Source organism: Lissotriton vulgaris, chromosome 9, assembly GCF_964263255.1.
Source record: "Lissotriton vulgaris chromosome 9, aLisVul1.2, whole genome shotgun sequence".
NCBI lineage: Eukaryota > Metazoa > Chordata > Amphibia > Caudata > Salamandridae > Lissotriton > Lissotriton vulgaris.
The window spans coordinates 260,825,805-260,845,818 of NC_141697.1; the positions used below are offsets into that span (position 1 = coordinate 260,825,805).

The following is a 20,014-nucleotide window of genomic DNA, read 5'->3' on the forward strand; positions in this document are numbered from 1 at the left end:
GACTGATCTTCCTGCGGAGGCTGTCGATGCTTGGTGGCCCCTTCTGTAGTTGTAGGCTATGGCCCCATGGACACCTTTTTGGCCGCTTCGACGCCCGTCTTAGGGGCGAACGCCTTAGGTACCACTTTCGGCGGCAGTGTGAACTGAATCGGTGCCGACGACTACGGAGGTTTACTGACTGGCTTCGGGGGTGGAGTGGCCTTCGGCCCGACAGCAATAGCCTTCTCTTTAATGCGTTGCAGCGAGTCCGACACCTGCTTCGAAAAAGAGGCGGATGGCTGCTTTGACTCGACGGGGTCTTTAGAGCCACTGCTAGTCGTGGACTTGAGGTCTTTACTGCCCTTAGCCTTGTCGAGTCGACGTTTAGGATCGAGAACTTTCTGAGTTTAGAGTCCCTTGTTAGTGTCTACGGCCTACGGCGCCGACTTCTTTGGGTCGACGTCCTTGACCATTTTCTTCAGAGCCCCGGCCTTCGGCTCGACACCCTTTAGCGACCTTCTCGGGTTGATAACACTCTTCTGTTTCGTTGGTGCCGATGGTTCAGAAGCCTTTGATCCGACCAAAGTAATACGCACTTTTGGTTTCGATTTTGTTTCCGGTGCTTTCGGTTTTGTAGACACCGAGGCGTTTGGTTTCGATTTTGATCGGTCAACCGATCGCTCGTTGGAAATGTCTGTAGCCGGGCCTTGAGGCGAGGCTGTAGAACCAAGCGTTTGATCTCGGGTAAGGCCATGTAGCGATCCCTCGACCTGAGCCTTATCGAGTGTTTTGGTCTCGGCCCCCATACCAACGGTTGGGCCTAGCTCCTCGCTCGAGCTATCTTCCACGGCCCCAAAGGCCTCATCGTCGTCTCCTACCTCGTCGACGACGTCTTCATTATCGACCATTTCCACATCTGCGTCGTAACTAGAGTCGATCTCCGATGCAGGATCAGACAGGTTCTCTTGAACTTCCTGCTCGACTCCCTCATCTTCCTCAGCATCGAAGATGTTCACCGGGTCAGGTGCCGTCTGCTGGGCCTCCCTTGGCGCTGCGCGTCAAAGACGAATCGTCTTCTTGGAGCGGAACCGAGAACAAGCCATACAGCTGGCTTCATCGTGATCCGGAGACAGGCACTTGTTGCACACCGGGTGGACATCGATGTGAGGATACTTGGAGTTGCAATCGGGACATCTCTTGAACGGACTCCGTTCCATAATGGATCGTCGATAAGGCCTCTGGCGTTGACCGGGCCTTTAGTGCAGAAAAGCCGCGCGGCTCTTCTTGACGTCCGGCTCGAGGATAGAGCTGGAACAAGTACTGGGCACCGATCGCAAAGACAATACCGACGATAACTAAAGGCCTTTAGGCCAAATATAAAGTTTTTTATCGATTCCGAACTTGAGTTAACAAATATACATCCGAACCCAATGGCGGAAAAAAACAATCTGAGGATGGAGTGGATGCCCATGCGCACTGTAGTCCAGGGGAGGAGCCACCTATCTCGTGATACTTCGAAGACTCTTCCAGGACAACAATGTGCAATCATCGGAACCCAACACTAGGCGACCATCTATGCACAGATATGAATTCAGCAGCCCACATGCCTCGAACATTAGGCCACAAATTCCTGTATAACTAGAGACAGGAAGCCTGGATGTATATGAGACAAATAATGCTTCTGTATATGAGAACCTTTAATGTTCTTATTTTATCTTGAAAATAGGATTAAATTTCATGAGCCTGGAATATCGGAACTATTGATGGGTCATCAGGTCCTGAAGCTAGGATAGGAGGTCTTTGGTGAGATTTAAGCATCAAAGGATGTGACATTAAGAAATTCTTGTTGTTAAAATAAACACTCATACAGCGAATATATCATCTGTAGGTACAGGAAATCAGGCAATCTGCAGATGCGGCGTATAAGCAGGGATGGATGCCCTGAGGTAATGAGGAATCGCGTCCGCTGCAGACTGTCGTAGGAGTAAGATGTGTTCCTGTTGTGTGCCATCTTGTGATTACGCAGTTTCTTTACTTCTCCCAAACTGTCACTCTCCCACAGTAGGGTTTCTGCCGTTAGTTTGTCTTTCCACCCCAAGTGTCGGTTAGACTTCTCCCAGGTCAATAATACTGTCTTGGTATAGACCGGGAACAATACTTTCTTTGCCCTCCCATAGAGAAGTGCCGGGTAGCCCACTCCACCCATGGCCCGATGATCGACTCAGTACGCTGGGTCGTCTCTCGTTCCAAACACCCAGTCGCTCACCACAACTAACTGCGAAGCCTGAAAGTAAGCACTCAGGTTTGGGACCGCTATGCCTCCATCGAAGACTCCACGCTGCAGTTTTACTAGGGAGACTCATGCCACGCCTCCGACCCATTGGAGTGACCTCAGCGTGCTGTTAATTTTACAAAAGTAAATGTCGGAACTTTGTACGAGGTATTTTGGAGTATGTAGAGCATGAGCGGGAGGGTCATCATTTTGAAGAGAGAGATCGGGTTAGTGTGCCCCAGTGGGCCACATCTGCTTGGAAGCAGTCTATTTGATGGAGAAAATTGTGTTCCAAAAAGTCTCTCACTTCTACATACTTGGACCCCTCGGTATTCAAATCCCTACCTCTCCACCAGGGCTGGACAACTGTGAGGCATGGACAGCCCCCCTCCCCATCAAGAGCAGGAAAATCAGGTACATTTCCCACTTAGTTTGTTATCCTGCGTAGGTCCTGAAGAGGTTGAAGATGTGGGGGATTCTCGGTATCGAGAAGCGTGGCCTGGTCACATAGAGTAGGATGTAAAAGGCGCATAATGATATTTTTGCCTCCTAATCCTCCCTTACCCTAATTTCGCAAATCAATGGGTCTCTACAGACCCAGACCGCCCGGGGTTCCAGCGCTAGAGCAAAGATCATGGCGATAGAGGGCATCCTTGTCTTGGGCCCCTGCCCAACATGAAAGCTCGGGAGGTGGAGCCGTTTACTCGTACACTGGCTCATGGTTCGTTGTACAGCAGGCAGACCCAGGTGCAAAAGTTGGGACGATAACCCAGTTGGGGTAAGACTGTGAATATGTAGTTCCATTCGACAATGTCGAATGTCATTTTTGCGTCTAGAGAAAGGACAGCTGCGTCCTCCGTACCTTGCTGTGTTATGAGGGGCAAAACCCTGTATAGGCGCTGCAGGTTCAAAATGATGCCCCCCTTCGCATGAAGCCGGATTGGTCAGGGTGAATCACTGACGATATGAGTCCTGACAGTCAGCTTGCCAGGACCTTAGCCAGTACTTTAGGAGCCATGTTGAGCAGTGAAATGGGGCAATATGAGTTACTGTCTGTCGTTGGTTTGTCTTTTTTCAGGATTACCACTATTGTGGCTGTTGGCCAATCTTCTGGGAGGGCTCCTGCCTTTCTGGCAGCTAGGAACATGTTAAAAGAGTGGGGGCTTTCTTACAGGCTACATTTTTGAATAGCTCGAGTGGTAGGACGTTTGGCCCTGGGGCTTCCCACGACTCCAGAGCTTGGAGTGTCCCCTCTATTTCTGCCACCGTCGAGTCCCTGTCCAAGGTCTCCCTGTCGTCCCTTGACAGGACACTAAGTGTCATTGTTTCTAGGAGTTCTGTGAGTCCGCCCCGTACTTGTTTGATTTAGGTGCGTATGTATGTACTTAATGATTTTTAATGATTGTTTTTTTATTACACGATCCTGGCAGACAGTTATGAAGAAATTCTATCAGAATTATTACAGTGCAAATCCTCTTCCCAAGGGTTTGCCAGAGGTGGTCACAAACACCAAAATCCTTCCCTTGAAAAGTAATCTGTGGCATTTCATGTAACAAAATACTTATTTGTTGGCTCTAATACAGAGAAATAACAATACCCCCTAAATGCCCACTAATTTAACATATATTTGTCACAATCAATATGTCAGGTCTACTGAGTTCATCATTACTTTTCATAATAAACAGATCAGCACTACGGCAGTGGAAATAGGTTTACCTAGTGAACCAACCAGGCCACTAGCTGTTAGCAATGGACTGTCACCTTAACTAAGTGAGGCTTCCTGGACTGAACTTAAGCTTTACCACAAGGCAATTATCAGGCATACAATTCATACAATGACATAGTATAAACAATTACAATTGGCAAAGCAAAATAATATCTCTCCTAAGTGGGTTTAACAAAGATTACAACAGTGCAAATCTTCTATACCCATGATTTGTCAGAGGGCATAACCAGCACCAAAACACCGGCCTTCTATGATAACCCTTGTATGAAAAGCCTGCCTACTGTCCTTAGCACAATATAATAATAATCCACCCTCAAAAGCCTCTTGCCTTTAACTCATGCTTTTCTCAATATATAAAGAAAGTCTACTTGTTTTGCCATACATTTCATTATAAACAGTTCTAATCTGACATAGCCTTTCCCATTGAACCGACTTGACTATATGCAACACAGGGACATTGAAAAGCACATACATTGGCAACCATCAAGCAAATATTTATAAAATTGCAAATGTGTACGAAAATACAGCTTGAAAAATAATATACACCCCTTCTCAACAGGGTCTAACAAGATCATCAGAGTGAAAAGCCTCTGGATGTGTCAGAGTTGAGGCCCAAAGTCAAAACTTTGGGAACTGGCCCAAAATACTTATTTGTAGGCTTTAATATAGAGTCATACCAATACACACTTAATTGCCTATTGATTTTAACTTGTGCTTTTCATAATAACTATGTCAGGCCTAGTACCTTTATAATAACATTTAATAATAAAAAGATCAGGTCTATAGCCATTATCATAGGCTTGCCACCAAAACCAACTCAGTCTTGCTATATAGAGTAGAAGCTTTGCAACAAGCCAAAATGTGTGCTACAGGCAATTTTTTAAGTGAGAGCACACAATTTCTGTACTCAGGAGAGCTACCAAGTCAGTGAAAGCTAAGCCTCTCCAACAGTACCACTGTCAAAGCTCTTTTTCGTTCATCACTTAAGATCAGGCAATTGTTGCACCTTAGACAGACCTACAAATCCATGTAGATTAGTGTAGCCCTGGACATCCCATACTGCTCTCAAACACAAAACTGCACTCTGAAGTCTAAAGTTAATGATGGAAGAGGAGAGTGCTGGGGATGCAAAGCATTACTCAAGACGGCCCACTCCTCCCATCTGTGCTACTGCCTGAGAAAAGAAGCACTATGATTTATTTAGCTATCTAAGACACTTTAACTGCACTGCACTGTCATGTGTTCCTCTGAAAATTCAAGCTAAGGCAACCATACTGCTGCCGGTTCAGGGAGCTGAATCAATAAACTATTATCTTGGCTGCTTGGAGGGGAAGCACTTTATTCTGTGGACGCATGTAACTTCTACCCAATCAAAACATATACTCCTGGCTGCCAATAGCCCCTCTCTGAAGTACTTCTGAAAGCTCCTTTTTCAGGTTCATCACATTAAATCAGGTGACATCTGCACTGCAAGTCAGACCAAAAAAATAAGTGTTGCACCTTAGGCCTTCAGGCTGACCCAGTTATCCACCCATGCACAGTCCGAGGCAGTTGAACTCTAGTTTACGTTTCCACACTGTACTGTGAAGATTCCTGAACATTAGGCTCAGTCCAACATTTGAGTCACCTGTGTTTTCTCAGAACGGTATGCACCTGTTTTGTATGCTGTATTATTGCAGTTATAGCCATTTTCTGCAAGGTTTCAACCTATTTCTTGTGCAGAAATGCCTTAATAGTTTCTAAAAATGCCCAATGTGCGGCCAGGAAGAATTTGGAGAAAGACCTCTGCAGTCTCTTTAACGCTGGGGCATAGATATCAGTGTTGCATTTGCACCAGGGCCCATAGCTGCTGTTTCCAGTATTTTCACTTGAGCAACTGCTGCATCACAGCATTTACTGAAGAGTACTTCTGCTGGCTCTAGGTGAAAGTGCACAACATGCTGGCCCTGTACACACACAATTTGTTCCACTAAGAGTGAGCCGGCTGGATGATTATTTGGCACAAGCCTCTCCTTTTTGCATGTGTAGCCAACGCTCAAATCCAAACCGTTCTGTCTGCCTTTTTAGTCCTGCTTGTGATTCCAGGTGCAGGACTTCACTAAATCTGGGTTACAGAGGCCTCCATGGGACAGCCACAGGAATGACAGTAAGGCATTGTTGCTAGGGATCTGGTAGAAAAGGCCAATGGGCCAACGTTTCAATTTTGTTAACTATGAACAACATCTTCATACCTAAAGTTCTTGGACCCTAACCGTGACAATTTAGAGCAAGTCTTTCCAAACAACAACGCTTACAATTGCCTGCACAAAAAAGGCACAAACATCCCCATTCTGGCTTTTGCAGGTGATGCAAAACAGAGTGAGAAACAGGAACACAACTTCAAGATATAGAGGTGTGCATTCATTCGGCCAGGACTTAAAAAGTGGCCCACTGCATTGAGCCCCATCTACCAAATATATCTACATATAAACCTGGATTTAGACCAGAGGCCTCTTTCGGGAAGAGAGAGTAGTTTTTTTGTTTTTTTAGGACATAGGTATCCTACAATCTAAGCCCTAGACCTCATTTAGTGGTATAAATGGCACCAGACAGGAGAAACCGCCAGGAACCCTAAAGGTTTATCCCCCACACTATTAGTGGCATGCTTCATCAACAAGTCTCACTCAGATCCCTATAAACCAGGGTTGGCTCAAACATATTCCAGGGAGCACTTCTGATATTTCCCCCTGGGTCTTTACTAAGGTATTCCTTTATTAGGGAGTGACTATGGTATATTAAAAACAAAGTTGGCGTGTTTGTTGAAACGTATGTCCCTTCAGTCTTTATAGGGTCTACATGTTTCAGCCCCCTATGTATGGCCTCAAAGTAAACATGGTAATCTTAAGGAATAAATCTTCTGCCCGGGTATTTAATAGGTAAGGTTCCAGCCATAGGTCCTATCCCTAATGGTCAGGACATACAGTACATGTAACCCATGTCATGCATGGAGGTTTACTTAACCTCTTTTCTTGAATATTTGTTGATCCCTGTAACAAACACGGTGCAGTTAATATGACATGGACACACTAATGCAGGGATACTCGAGTGACCCAAAGGTCGAGCCCACCTTGGTTTATAGGTGCCAAGATGACACCCAATGATGAAGCATGCCACTAATAGAGTGGGTGACTGATATCCTCATGGAAGGACAGTGGGTCACGATTAATGCTTTGACGTCACAGAAAACACCTTTTCCATGTATAGGTATAGAATGCTCTTGTGATGGTCTCTTGCCTCACCTAGGATGTTCATAAATTGTTGAGGTAAATTTAAGTTTTATAGGACCATATTGAGCAATGTCACTTGCCATGCTGTCAAATCCCAGAATTGTAGAATGGCAGGTTAAAGTTGTCCTTCATCCAAGTTAACAAATTCGGCTTGCATCACAGCTTCTTATGTGGACTTAAGGACAGGTGAAAAAGCTTCAGGAGTCACAACTGCCCCAGCTACTGGGGGTCATTGAAAATCATCTTCATCTTGCCATACTCGAATTTTACCAGCACTGATCAAATCAATTGTTTTGGTGGAAATGTGTTAAGAAATGTATTTGAACAATTGATTAAAGGGCATTGCCAAATGGTCTAGGGTCTCTCATTCTGGAGGCAAAATTTACTCATTTAGCATTCTGCGACGTTGCGAACAGGTCTATTTGAGGAAGACTCCAATCTGAGAAAATGCCTTCAAACACCTCACTGTTGAGAACTAATTTTTATTTTTTCACCTAGAATCTGCTGAGTAGGTCTGCTTTGAAGTTTTGGATGCCTGGAAGATAAATGGCTTTTAGAGACTGTTTTCTTGCTAGGAGCCAATTCCATATAGTCTGGGCTTCCACAGAAATCAATCAATCAATCAATCAAAGCATTTATATAGCGCACTACTCACCCGGAGGGTCTCAAGGCGCTAGGGATGGGGGGGGGGTCCGCTACTGCTCGAACAGCTAGGTCTTGAGCTGCTTCCTGAAGGCAAGGTGGTCCTGGGTCAGGCAGAGGTGGGTCGGGAGGGAGTTCCAAGTCTTGGCGGCCAGGTAGGAGAAGGACCTTCCTTCTGTGGTGGCTCTTCGGATGCGGGGGACGGAGGCGAGGGCTTGGTCGGTCGATCGAAGCTGGCGTGTGGGAGCGTAGAAGTTGAGGCGGCTGTTTAGGTATCCTGGGCCTTGGTTGTGCAGGGCTTTGTGTGCGTGGGTGAGGAGACGGAAGGTGATTCTCTTGTTGACCGGGAGCCAGTGCAGATCTCTCAGGTGTCCGGAGATGTGGCTGCGTCAGGGGATGTCCAGGATGAGTCGCGCTGAGGCGTTCTGAATCCGCTGGAGTCTCTTCTGGAGTTTGGCGGTGGTTCCGGCGTAGAGGGAGTTGCCGTAGTCCAGACGGCTGGTGACGAGGGCCTGGGTGACCGTCTTCCTGCTCTCGGTGGGGATCCACCGGAAGATCTTACGTAGCATGCGCAGGATGTTGAAGCACGACGAGGAGACGGCGTTGACTTGTCTGGTCATGGAGAGGGAGGAGTCCAGGATGAAGCCCAGGTTGCGTGCGTGGTCTGTTGGTTTGGGTGTGCTGCCCAGGGCGGGGGGCCACCAGGAGTCGTCCCAGGCGGAGGGTGAAGATCCCAGGATGAGGACTTCCGTCTTGTCCGAATTCAGTTTCAGGCAGCTGTTCATCATCCACTTGGCTACGTCTGTCATCCCTTCGTGTAGGTTGGCTCTGGCGGTGGCGGGGTCGTTGGTGAGGGAGAGGATCAGCTGGGTGTCGTCTGCGTAGGAGATGATGTTGAGGTTGTGTTGGCGTGCGATGGCTGCAAGGGGACTCATGTAGACGTTGAAGAGGGTTGGGCTGAGCGAGGAGCCTTGAGGGACGCCGCAGATGACTTTGGTGGCTTCTGATCTGAACGGGGGGAGGCGGACTCTCTGTGTCCTTCCGGCGAGGAACGAGATGATCCATTCCAGTGCCTTCTCCTGGACTCCGACGTTGCTGAGGCCCCGCACTAGGGTACGGTGGCAGACAGTGTCGAAGGCCGCGGAGAGGTCTAGGAGGATGAGGGTCGCTGTTTCTCCGTTGTCGAGCAGGGCTCGATGTCATCGGTGGCTGCGATCAGGGCGGTCTTGGTGCTGTGGTTGACCCGGAAGCCAGACTGCGAGAGGTCGAGGGATCCGTTCGTCTCGAGGAAGGGGGCCAGCTGCTTGTTGACTGTCTTCTCGATGACTTTTGCAGGAAACGGGAGCAGCGAGATGGGGCGGTAGTTCTTGAGGTTGGTGGGGTCGGCTGATGGCTTCTTTAGTAGCGCGCTGAGTTCGGCGTGCTTCCAGCTCTCCGGGAAGGTAGCGGAGTCGAAGGAGGTGTTGATGATGTCCCGCAGGTGGTGTGCGATGACAGCGTCGGCCTTGTTGAAGACGTGGTGAGGGCAGGGGTCGGTCGGAGATCCGGAGTGGATGGAGTTCATCGTGTGGATGGTGTCTTCGGTGCTGATCGGGGTCCAGGCGCGGATGGTGGTGGTGGGGGGCGGTGGTTCAGTCGTGGCGTGCGTCGGTTGAGTGCTGAAGCTGTTGTGTATGTCCGCAATCTTGTTGTGGAAGTAGGAGGCGAGGGAGTTGCAGAGGTCTTGCGAAGGGGTGATGTCGTTGTTTCCGGCGTTGGGGTTGGAGAGCTCTTTAACGATGTTGAAGAGTTCCTTGCTGTTGTGTGCGTTGTTGTCCAGTCGTTCCTTGAATGCAGTTTTCTTGGTGGCGTGGATCAGTTGGTGGTGTTTTCGGGTGGCGAGCTTGAGGGCAGTCATGTTGTTCGGTGTTGGGTCTCTGCGCCAGGCTTTCTCGAGTGCTCGGCAGTTCTTCTTGGAGCTTTTGAGTTCGTCGGTGAACCATGGGGCTTTCTTGCTGCCGGGTCTGCTAAGCGGGGTCTTCAGAGGGGCGAGGTCGTCTGCGCAGTTGCTGATCCACTTCGTGAGGTTGGTGGCCGCCTGGCTTGGGTTAGGTGCGCTGGTGGGAGGGTTCATGCTCAGGGAGGTCGCGAGCTGGCCGGCTGTGATCTTGTTCCAGCTTCTGCGTGCAACCTGTTGCTGGTGGTGGTGGATCGTGGTCCTTCTGAAGCTGAAGTGGACGCAGCTGTGGTCCGTCCAGTGGAGTCCGGTGGCGTGGCTGAAGGTGATGTCCTTGCTGGATGAGAACACGGGGTCGAGCGTGTGTCCGGCGTAGTGGGTGGGGGTGGTCACCAGCTGCTTGAGACCGAGGTTGGCGAGGTTGTCCAGCAGGGTGGTTGTGTTGCGGTCGTTGTTGTTCTCCAGGTGGAAGTTGAGGTCCCCGAGGAGGATGTAGTCAGCGGAGAGGAGGGCGTGCAGGCAGATGAAGTCGGCGATGTCTTTGCTGAATTGTGTGCGTGGTCCTGGGGGTCTGTAGATGAGGGTGCCTCTGAGGGTGGTCTTGGGGTTGATGTGGATCTGGAAGTGCAGGTGTTCGGCGGGTGCGAGGGTGTCGTCGGTGTTGGTCGTGATGCGGATGGTATTCCTGTGAATGATGGCGATGCCTCCTCCTGTCTGGTTGACGCGGTCCCTCCGGATGATCTTGTAGCCGTCCGGGATGGCGATGGCGATGTCGGGCGCTGAGGAGGCGTTCATCCATGTTTCCGTGAGGAAGGCGACGTCTGGGGCTGTGGTGTCGAGCAGGTTCCAGAGCTCAACGGCGTGTCTGTGGATGGAGCGGGTGTTGAGCAGGATGCACTTGAGGTGGTTGCTGCTGGTGCTCGGCTTGGTCGGTGCTGGTGTAGTGCAGGTCTGGATGCAGGTGAACTTGCAGGAGTGGCAGCAGAAGGGTCCGTGGGTGCGTCTCGGGGTGGCTCGATAGCAGCCTGGGATTCAACCGGCGTTGAGTGCGTAGAGTTCGGTGGCATCGTAGGTCCGGTGGGTGGGCTGGTGTCTGAGGGAGGCAGGGGTCCTGGCACTGGGCGCGGTCCAGGCGCGGACGGGCGCAGACGGGCTTACCTTTGGCGCGCCTTTGGCGCTCAATCGGCGCGCCCGCTGCGCGTCAACGCTGCGCGTGGGAGTGGGCATCATAAGAGAGGAGCCGGGAGGGCGGGTCAGCTGGGGGGCGTGTCCGCCGGGAGTTAGCGTGCGGCGGGAAAAGTGGCGGCCCAGCGGCGGCTGGGGCGTCCGAGGAGGCAGCGGGTGAGCAGTAGGCAGGAGCAGTGGAGAGTGGGGGCGACCTCGCCTGCAGGTAGGCGCAGTGGTCACCTGGAAGGATTCTCGGTCCTTTTTGATTACTGAGGTAGTGCGCTGTGGCCATATTGTTCGTCTAAAGTAGGATTCTGCATGTTGTCAGAGATGGTAGGAAGGCTGTGAGAGCTGTGTGGACTGCCCTCACCTCTAGTACACTGATCTGGTATAGTTGTTCCTTGATCTACCATAATCCCTGTACTGTGAACCTCTCAAGGTATGCTCACCTGCCCAACAAGTACATCATCTATAGGTGATGACCTTGTTCGGGAGGCGGTTGGTGAATAAAACTAACATGACAATGCATTGTCTGACCAATTAGTTTTACTTGGAGACAAAGAAGGTGATCTCTTCCTCTTGTGTCAAAGTGGAGACTACAGGATATGGTTGGTTCCCTGGTACAGACTTTGAAGTTTCAGATAAAACTGATGCTAGCCTCCCTTGGGGGAATCGTTAATTATGACTACACTGCAAAGGCGCAACGTGCTATATTGTGAATAGAATATCCTCTTTAGAGGGGGCTCTGGAGGTGATGAACAAATGTATGGCAAACAAAGTGGGATGTGTAGACCCTGTAACAAAAGGCTACAGTTGAAAAGGGCGTGGAGGTTCATGAGAACACTGGAAGACAGTATGAAGGGTGCACGTTAGTTTACATTTTTAACCAGTCCATGAGCTCCAAGTTCATATTCTGGAATTTCCTACCACAGCCTGTGTAAACCTGAAGACAGAGGTACAGTATTGTCTTAGCAATGTGATCATTCCCGGGGTACATGGCAACTGCAGTATTTACTTTGAAATTTCACAGCTTAAGGCTAATGATTTCAAGGTAAAGAAAGCAAACATGGGTAATGTGCTTGTTGAAGTAGCCTAATGCTGTAAAGAAAATAAATGCATCTCTCAAGAGCTCCAAAATTTACATTGTTCCAGACCAGAGCCGGTAAACCTTGAAGCGTAGGAACGACGTGCAACCCATGAAAAATAATTTGATCTCCATTGGAATGGAGATCTCAGTAGAATTCCCGGACAGGATTCTGATCTGCCACAATGGCAAGACATTTATATTGTGAAACGTTTAGGGTGCCAGGGGATACTTTGCCTCAGGTAAAGAATATAATCATCAGCCTGAATGAAAAGACTTTACCCAATCTGCTACCTTAATGACGGAGTGATATAACGTCTGAACCTACTCTATGCTAAATGGCTTGGTAAGATGGCAATATGCTAGGGCGACCTATGGAAAATTAAGGTGTTGTTGGCTTTTCGGTGCTTTGTAATATCACTTTCAATGGACAGTGAGCATTTCTATGGAGCTTGTCTGAGTACTTTTTTATGATCGATTATATGGTATGCCTGCATTGTTGTAATTATTCTAAATAAAAAGATCTAAAAAAAAATATTTTCTTCAAAAAACGATATTTCTCTCTTTTTAAAGTGCTCAAGTGCCCTTTGTGGAAGTGAAAATATTCATTGTTTATGTACATTTTAAAGATCCTGTGACAGACCATGGTCCTTACTCAAGCAATATGTTGTAATTACAAAGTCAGCATCGGTACCAACCTTAAGAGTCGCCTGTGCTCCTCGGTCACTTCAATCTGCATTGGTGGACACACTGTAGAGGAGAGCAACCTCTTCCTCCCAAAAGCCCCAGGAACAGCTTCATACGAACCTATGAGTGAAATGAGAAATAAAAGGAAACAGATGCAGTGTAGTTAATGCTGTGCATGCTCCATCAATATGAACAATGTGAGCAAAGTGCAGAGACTGTCCACCACATTAATAAAAAACAAATGAGATATAATAAGCAGGTGGATCAGCATTTGCCTCCTTCAGTCAATGATCATAAAACATAAGGGGACCTGGTCACATTTTGTAGTACGGGCAGAAGTACTACAATAGTACTGGTCACATACTACAAAATGTTAGTCACAAACCTACATGTGGAAGGTCTCCGCCTCTTCTGTCTTTAGCGTGTGGAGATCTCCACCCTGACTTTAGAGATCTCCCCACACAGAGGTATACGTTTTTACAGTAAATGTGAGGCGACAGAGCAGGGGGGCGAATGGCTGGAGTATTTGGGAGGGGTTACAGTGGAGTAAAGATAAGTTATTTACATGTAATCCTAGTTCTCTTCCGGGGGTATCCTCATCAAAGTCATAAGCACATGAATATTCGCGCACATGCCCCCGGAAACATATAAAACATATATGTGGAAAACATATATGTAGCTCTGAAAACACACACATATGTATATATCTACATATAACACAATGCAGCCTTCCATACACTAAGGGCTAAGTAATGCTGTAAGAATTTCCTTTGCACATATATACAATTCCAATAAAGCAGGGAGAAAGAAAACACATTTGAAAACTGCTTTAATGCGCAAAAGAAATATTAATCCTGCAAAAAGGAATGAAAAACATTGCCAGCCCATAGGCTGCACTGCAGAAAACATTAGTGTAGAAAGCTGAAAAGCTAACCCACAGAAACACATATAATAGAACTGGCACCATGCCTTTAATGCAGCCATGAGCTCTAGCTTCCCATCATGCCTTAGGGGTGACAGTTAGGTCAGTTGTTCTTTGTGGAGACCCGAAGGCCAGGGCACAAAGAGATGACATTTACCTTGATCATTTGCCCGGGGAGGCGGGTGGGTTGCATATGACTTTGATGAAGATACCCCTAGAAGAGAACTAGGATTACAGGTAAGTAACTTATCCTTCTCTTCCAGGGGATCCTCATCAATAGTCATAAGCACATGAATGAGTAGCAAGCCCATCCCCTATTCCTGCGGGCAAATGATAAACATAAAATATAGCAGACATTGTTAAAACATCATGACTCCAATCAAGCTAGCATTGGAACAGATTCCTCAAGGAGGCTTGGCCTACTTGGGAATCCGCTCTGGAGTCAGAATCAAGACAGTAGTGTCTAGTAAACGTGTGTACCGACTTCCAAGTTGCTGCCTTGCAAATCTCGGCCATCGGTACATTGTGTAAGAAAGCTATTGTAGCCGCTTTTCCCCTAGTGGAGTGAGCTTTAGGAAACCAATTTCGGCTTGTTCACCAATTGATAAGCCAGTTTAATGCAGGACACTAGCCACTTCGAAATAAATCATTTTGAGGCTGGAAAACCTGTCCGAACAGCACCATAGTTTATAAACAATTGGTAAGATTTTCTAATGGATTTTGTTCCCTTCAAATAGAATTTGAGAACCCTCTTGAGGTCTAGTGAGTGAAGAGACCTTTCTCTGGTGAAGCAGGATTGGAAAAAAAAAGGGGAGAAATTGTCTGGTTGACATGGAAGTCAGACACCACTTTTGGTAGGAAAGAAGGGTGAGTCCTCAAAGCCATCCTATTGTGATGGAAAACCGTATACGGTTCCTTAGAGTAGAGTGCCTGGATTTCACTCACTCTTAGTGCTGCTGTAATAGCCACCAGAAAAGCCACTTTCCATGTTAGGTGCTGTACCGTGGCCTTACAAATGGGTTTGAAAGGAGGACCCATCAATTTGGACAAGACTAAATTCAACTCCCAAGGAGCGGAAGGAGGTCGGACAGGGGGAAAGACCTCCTTCAACCCCTGAAGGAAATCATTGAACACCTGAAGTTGAAAGAAAGAAGGTCGGTTAGGTGGCTTTCTATTGGCTGTAATGGTTGCCAAATGAACTTTTATAGATGTGTACTTTAAGCCTGATTTGGCTAGATAAAGAAGATACAGCAAGATTACCTCCTCTTGCCCCGCTAGTAGGGCTACAACCATTACGCATACACCACAAGTAAAATCTCTTCCATTTAAAAGAGTAAGAACTCCTTGTGGACGGTCTTTTTGACTCCCTCAAAATGTTCATACAGTCCTGAGGGAGATTCAAGTGTCCGTACTGCAGGAGCCATGCTGCCAAGCTCAGTGAGGGAAGGCTGGGGTGCAGAATTTTCCCACCCATTTTAGTCAGAAGGTCCGGCCTGCACATACGCTTCCTGTAAGGACAGATCGAGAGCTGCAATAGGTCCGGATACCACCATTTGCGAGGCTAGTCCGGTGCTATCAGGATCATCTTCATCCTGGATCGGATGAGTGTGGTCACCACAATCGGGATGAGAGCAAGAGGTGGAAAGGTGTGTGCAAAAGTCCTGGACCAGTCTATCAAAAGAGAATTCCCTATCGTTCCTGGTCGGTAAAAACTGGACACAAAGGCGTGGCATTTTTCGTTTAGATCGTCTGCAAAGAGGTCGATGGATGGACGACCTCATTGATGAAAGATGTCTGCCACCACCTCGTCGTTCAGCACCCAGTCTTCTTATTCTTCGAAGTGCCGACTGAGAGCGTCTGCCCGTATGTTCTGTTCTCCTGGCAGATGCATAGCTGTGATCGAAAGGTTACTGGCCAGAAGCCAGTGCCGGATCGCTTGAGATTCCATTGACAGCCGGCGAGAGCATGTTCCACCTTGTTTGTTTAAGTAATACATGGTGGTTGTATTGTCTGTTTGTATCAGTATCGACTCAGACTGAAGCAACTCATTGAATGCCTTGAGGGCTAGATGAACTGCCAGCAGCTCTAACATGTTTATATGATAGGTTTGCTCCTTGTTCGACCATCCTCCCTGAGTCTGCAGGTGACCCATGTGCCCCTCCTCCATCCCTGAAGAGAGGCATCCGTGATCAGGGAATGTTTTGAGAGAGGTTGATGGAAAGGGACTCCCACTAGGAGATTCTTCGGCTGAGTCCACCAGACAATGGACCTCTTCGCTGAATGAGAGAGGAGAATTCGGTCTTCCCAATGACCGGAGGATTGGTCCCATTTGTCGTCCAGATCCTGCTGTAACAGTCTCATTCTCAATCTGGAGTTGGAGATGAGAAAAATGCAAGAGGCCCTCGACCTCAGTAGTGATGTCACTTGCCGCACTGATAGTTGATGTGCTTGAAGGAGGATATTGCATTTGTTTCTCATCGATAACAGTCTCTCCTCCGAAGGAAACACTTTTCCTGGGCTGGAGTCCAGGGTGGAGCCCAGATAGTGGAGCATTTGAGTGCGCTGATTAACTGATTTCTCTATGTTCACATGAAGGCCCAAACGGTGTAGCAGATTTGGGCATGGTTCTTCACCATGTGAGGAGATGAACCCTTCAACAGCCAGGTATGGATACATAAACAGGTATGGATACAGAAACAGGCCTTGGCGATGTAAGGCGGTAGCCACCACTGCCATGCATTTTGTGAATACCTGTGGCGCAGATTTGAGGCCAAACGGTAAGACTCTGAACAGGTAATGCTTTGTACCATGAATCGCAGAACTTGCGATGACGTGGCGCAATTGGAATGTGGAAGTACGGATCTTGGAGATATATCCAACACATCCAATCCCCTTTCTGTAGATGTGGATATATTTAATGGAGCGCCAACATACAAAACTTCTCTTGTCGGATGACCTTGTTTAGAGATCGGAGATCCAGGATAGGTCTGAATTTGTGCACTTTAGTCTTTTTTCGGTCCAAGAAAATATCTGGAGTTAACTCCTTTTCCTCGTTGAGCAGAAGGGACCTCTTCAATGGTTTTTCTATAGAAGGATCAACACATCCTGACGCGGCAAATCCAGGTGGTGAGGACGTGATCTTACTGGAGGAATGTCTCTTGGAGGTGCGCATAAATGTAGTGCATACCCGTTGCACAGTATATTTAGCACCCACTATCTTTGGTTATGTTGCGCCACTCTTCTATGCGATTTGAGATACTTCCTCCCACTGGAGTGAGCAACGGTGCTAGAGGAAGCAGAAACTCAATGCTTGCCTGGAGTTTTAGCTGTGGAGGAGGATTGCTGCTGATGTCTTCCTCTGCCTCTAAAGGAACGACAGCCTTGATGTTGTGACTTTGATTACTGCTTTTGCAACCATTGAGGGGTTTGAACTCTCTGATGGTAGTTCTTGCAGTTGTAAGGCCTGTAGTGACGCCTGAAATTCTTTTTCTTCTACAAGTCTACGGCCTTCAGAGTATCTAGCTCGGCCTTCATTCTGGCCATCTCCTCGTCGGTGTGTGAACCAAAAAGAGTGTTGCCAGAGAACGGAAGATTTAAAATACGTTGCTGAGCTTTCGTTTTCAAAGCTGTTAAACGCAGCCAGGAAGACCTCCATGCACATATTCTGTGTGCATACCCATGTGCAGCCAGGGAAGCCCCATCCGCTCGATGTGCTGATCACTTGATTGGCTACCAGCGCCCCTTCCTGGAGAATCTCCGCAAAATCTTGGCGATCCTCTTTCGGCAGCTTCTCTTTAAAGCGTTCCAAGGAAGCCCATAAGGATCGGTAATAACAGATGGAAGAGGTGTGGCGCAGCAGCCAGGATGCCTGACTCTGTACCACAGGGTTCACGGTTCGATCCCCGGCTCCGGGAGCAGGTAAGCCCAACACCATGTAACTCTGGGAAATAGCTTGCTTAATCTTCCCGACAGACCCAGCGCTGGGACTCCTCTCCGGAGGTAGCTGTGCGCTTTACAAATGCTGGTACTTCATTTGATTTCATAACGCTAGACACCCTCAAACAATACGCTGCAGAACCGCATGCCTTTCTCCCCCAAGAATCCTGAGCTCTACTCTCCTTGCCTAGAGGAACAGAGGAGGAAGAAGTGACAGCATGCGTTTTCTTTGCTGCTGTGCTGATCACAGAGTCCGGTGGAGGATCTGATTTTAGAAATAAAGGATCTGATTCTGCGGGCTTTTACTTTTTTTGTATGGATCCTCGCAGGAGCTGCTTTAATCGAGGACGGTGTGAGAAAAATGTCCATTACTGGTTGTAGGAGACCAGAGACCAGGGACCAGTGGGAGCAATGGTCTAGCTGCAGACCGTTGATGGAGAATCTCAAATATGACTGATGTAGAAGCTTGAGGAGCCGACATTTATTTTCAGCGTCTGCGCCCCTCTAGCAAGGACATCGTGGAAGGTATTGACGTCATCAATAGGTGACACTCTTGAGGTGGGGCTATCCACAAGGGTAGGAGAGTAGTCCCTTTTTGAAGAGTGAGTCGAGGAAGACGACCAAGATGTCATTCTTTCTTTTACGAGGAGCATGAGCTGGTCTATGGTCCGGAGATTTGTCTCGGCAACCCCTGGTTCGAGTAGTAGTAGGTGATCTGTCCACCTCCTGCACCAGTCGTGCTAGCGGAGATCTATGCAATGGACTGGAATAGTCCGTAGTCACTGTGCTCGGCTGGAAGGCTCTTTCTGCCATTGATGGAGGGGAAGCCATCTTGGCGAAAGATGAGCGGAAGGAGATTTTTGCCTTCGTGGAGAAGTTCTTGGCCTTGTCTGTTGCTCTGGAGAAAGGGAAGAAGAGCTTCTCGACGTTGAGAGCACCTAGGGGTAGCTCATACCTGAACCAGAGGTCTCTGTGGCCTTTGGAGGATGAGCAGCGTCTTGAGGAACGATGTGACGTTAATGGAGTGTCTCAACGTCGCCCGACTATGTGTCACCAGTACCGTGAACCTTTCGAAAAGGATCTTCTTTTCGACGTCGACCTCTCTTTGTGTCTCGACGTCAAATGTTCTGACGTCGAACACCTGGACCCCAACAAAAGGACAGAGAAACCCTTCTCAATGCATGTCCTTCAACCTCTCGGATCTCTCTCTCAACGTTGAACGTCTAGTAGAACCCAATGGAGTTGAGATCAGAACCCTTCTTGGCGTCGATGGAGACCATAATACAGTCATAGTACATCATACATAACAGCTACTATATTTAATGACACCACCTCTCAAAAGAGTAAAAAAATTGTAATAAAGAGTTATAGACGTGTCAAGAGTGACACATCCCCTGCGTTCATAAAACGGTGCTAGAACGCCATAAAGTAGATGTTATCAACTCTATAGCAATGAATTGTTATTTGTTCACATTGCAGTGGCCCCTGAAGAAGGGATAAAGGGTCCTGAAATGCATAGGGCATTGTGCAATGAAGCGGAACCTACATTAAGAAGAATGTACCATACGTTATGAGAATTATGTACATATTGTTTCTGATCATATGATGTAATACAACTGTACCTCATTGAATATGGGTTTGTTTTGAATAACAAAGACATTTTTGGGAGGGGATACACTATTTTTGACCTCAGTGATTTGTGTATGAACGCAGTAATATTTTATGTTATTCACACAGTTGAAATTGTTAAGACTGGAAAATTGTTCTTGTGGTGCACACGGTTAGTTCAAGCTATTCCGCTTGATTTTCTTTATATTCGTTACATATGTGGGACAGGAAGCCCATAAATACTGTGTAGCACACATCATAAGTTAAACTAGTGAACTGATTTCACTTCATTTCACTACTTTCACTTTATCAGTTAAAGAGCGGTATGCATCACTTGCACTATTCAGTCCGAGAAAAAACAAACTGCCTAACAGACTTACCAACAAACATTACTGGATAAGGGAGGCCGCAAAGATTCTTAAAGGAACAGCGTTTAATTCCTTATGTGTATATGGTTTGCACTGGGGCACCCTTTTCAACCATTTCTGATTTGTTTGTTTGGCTAATTGGTTTGAAAGAAAGAAATGTTTCCTTTCTTTGGGATGATTTTGCCTATTTAGCTTAATTGGAAAACTTGAAAAATTATTTGAAATGTGGTGTTGGTTTGAGATATTGTGCACACACACATGCACACCCACACCCAGATATTCTAGCTTTTATGAATATTGGAGATAATCCTGTATCCAAGTATTCATATAAGTTATATTGACATCTCCATCATGGGATAGTAAATAATGTTCATGAACACTGACTACAACAGCAAGCTCTCCAGTGCTTCTGCTTTCATTG

General features: G+C 47.5%; 1 protein-coding gene across 1 annotated transcript in view; it reads right to left on the reverse strand.

Moving 5' to 3' along the window:
• Positions 1 to 20,014, reverse strand: part of MLH3 (mutL homolog 3) — a 325,229-nt gene that overhangs the window by 136,872 nt on the left and 168,343 nt on the right. The window contains exon 8 of the mRNA XM_086937507.1: positions 12,771 to 12,879. Within this exon, the coding sequence (XP_086793633.1) occupies positions 12,771 to 12,879 (109 nt within the window). The remainder of the gene's footprint in view (positions 1 to 12,770; positions 12,880 to 20,014) is intronic.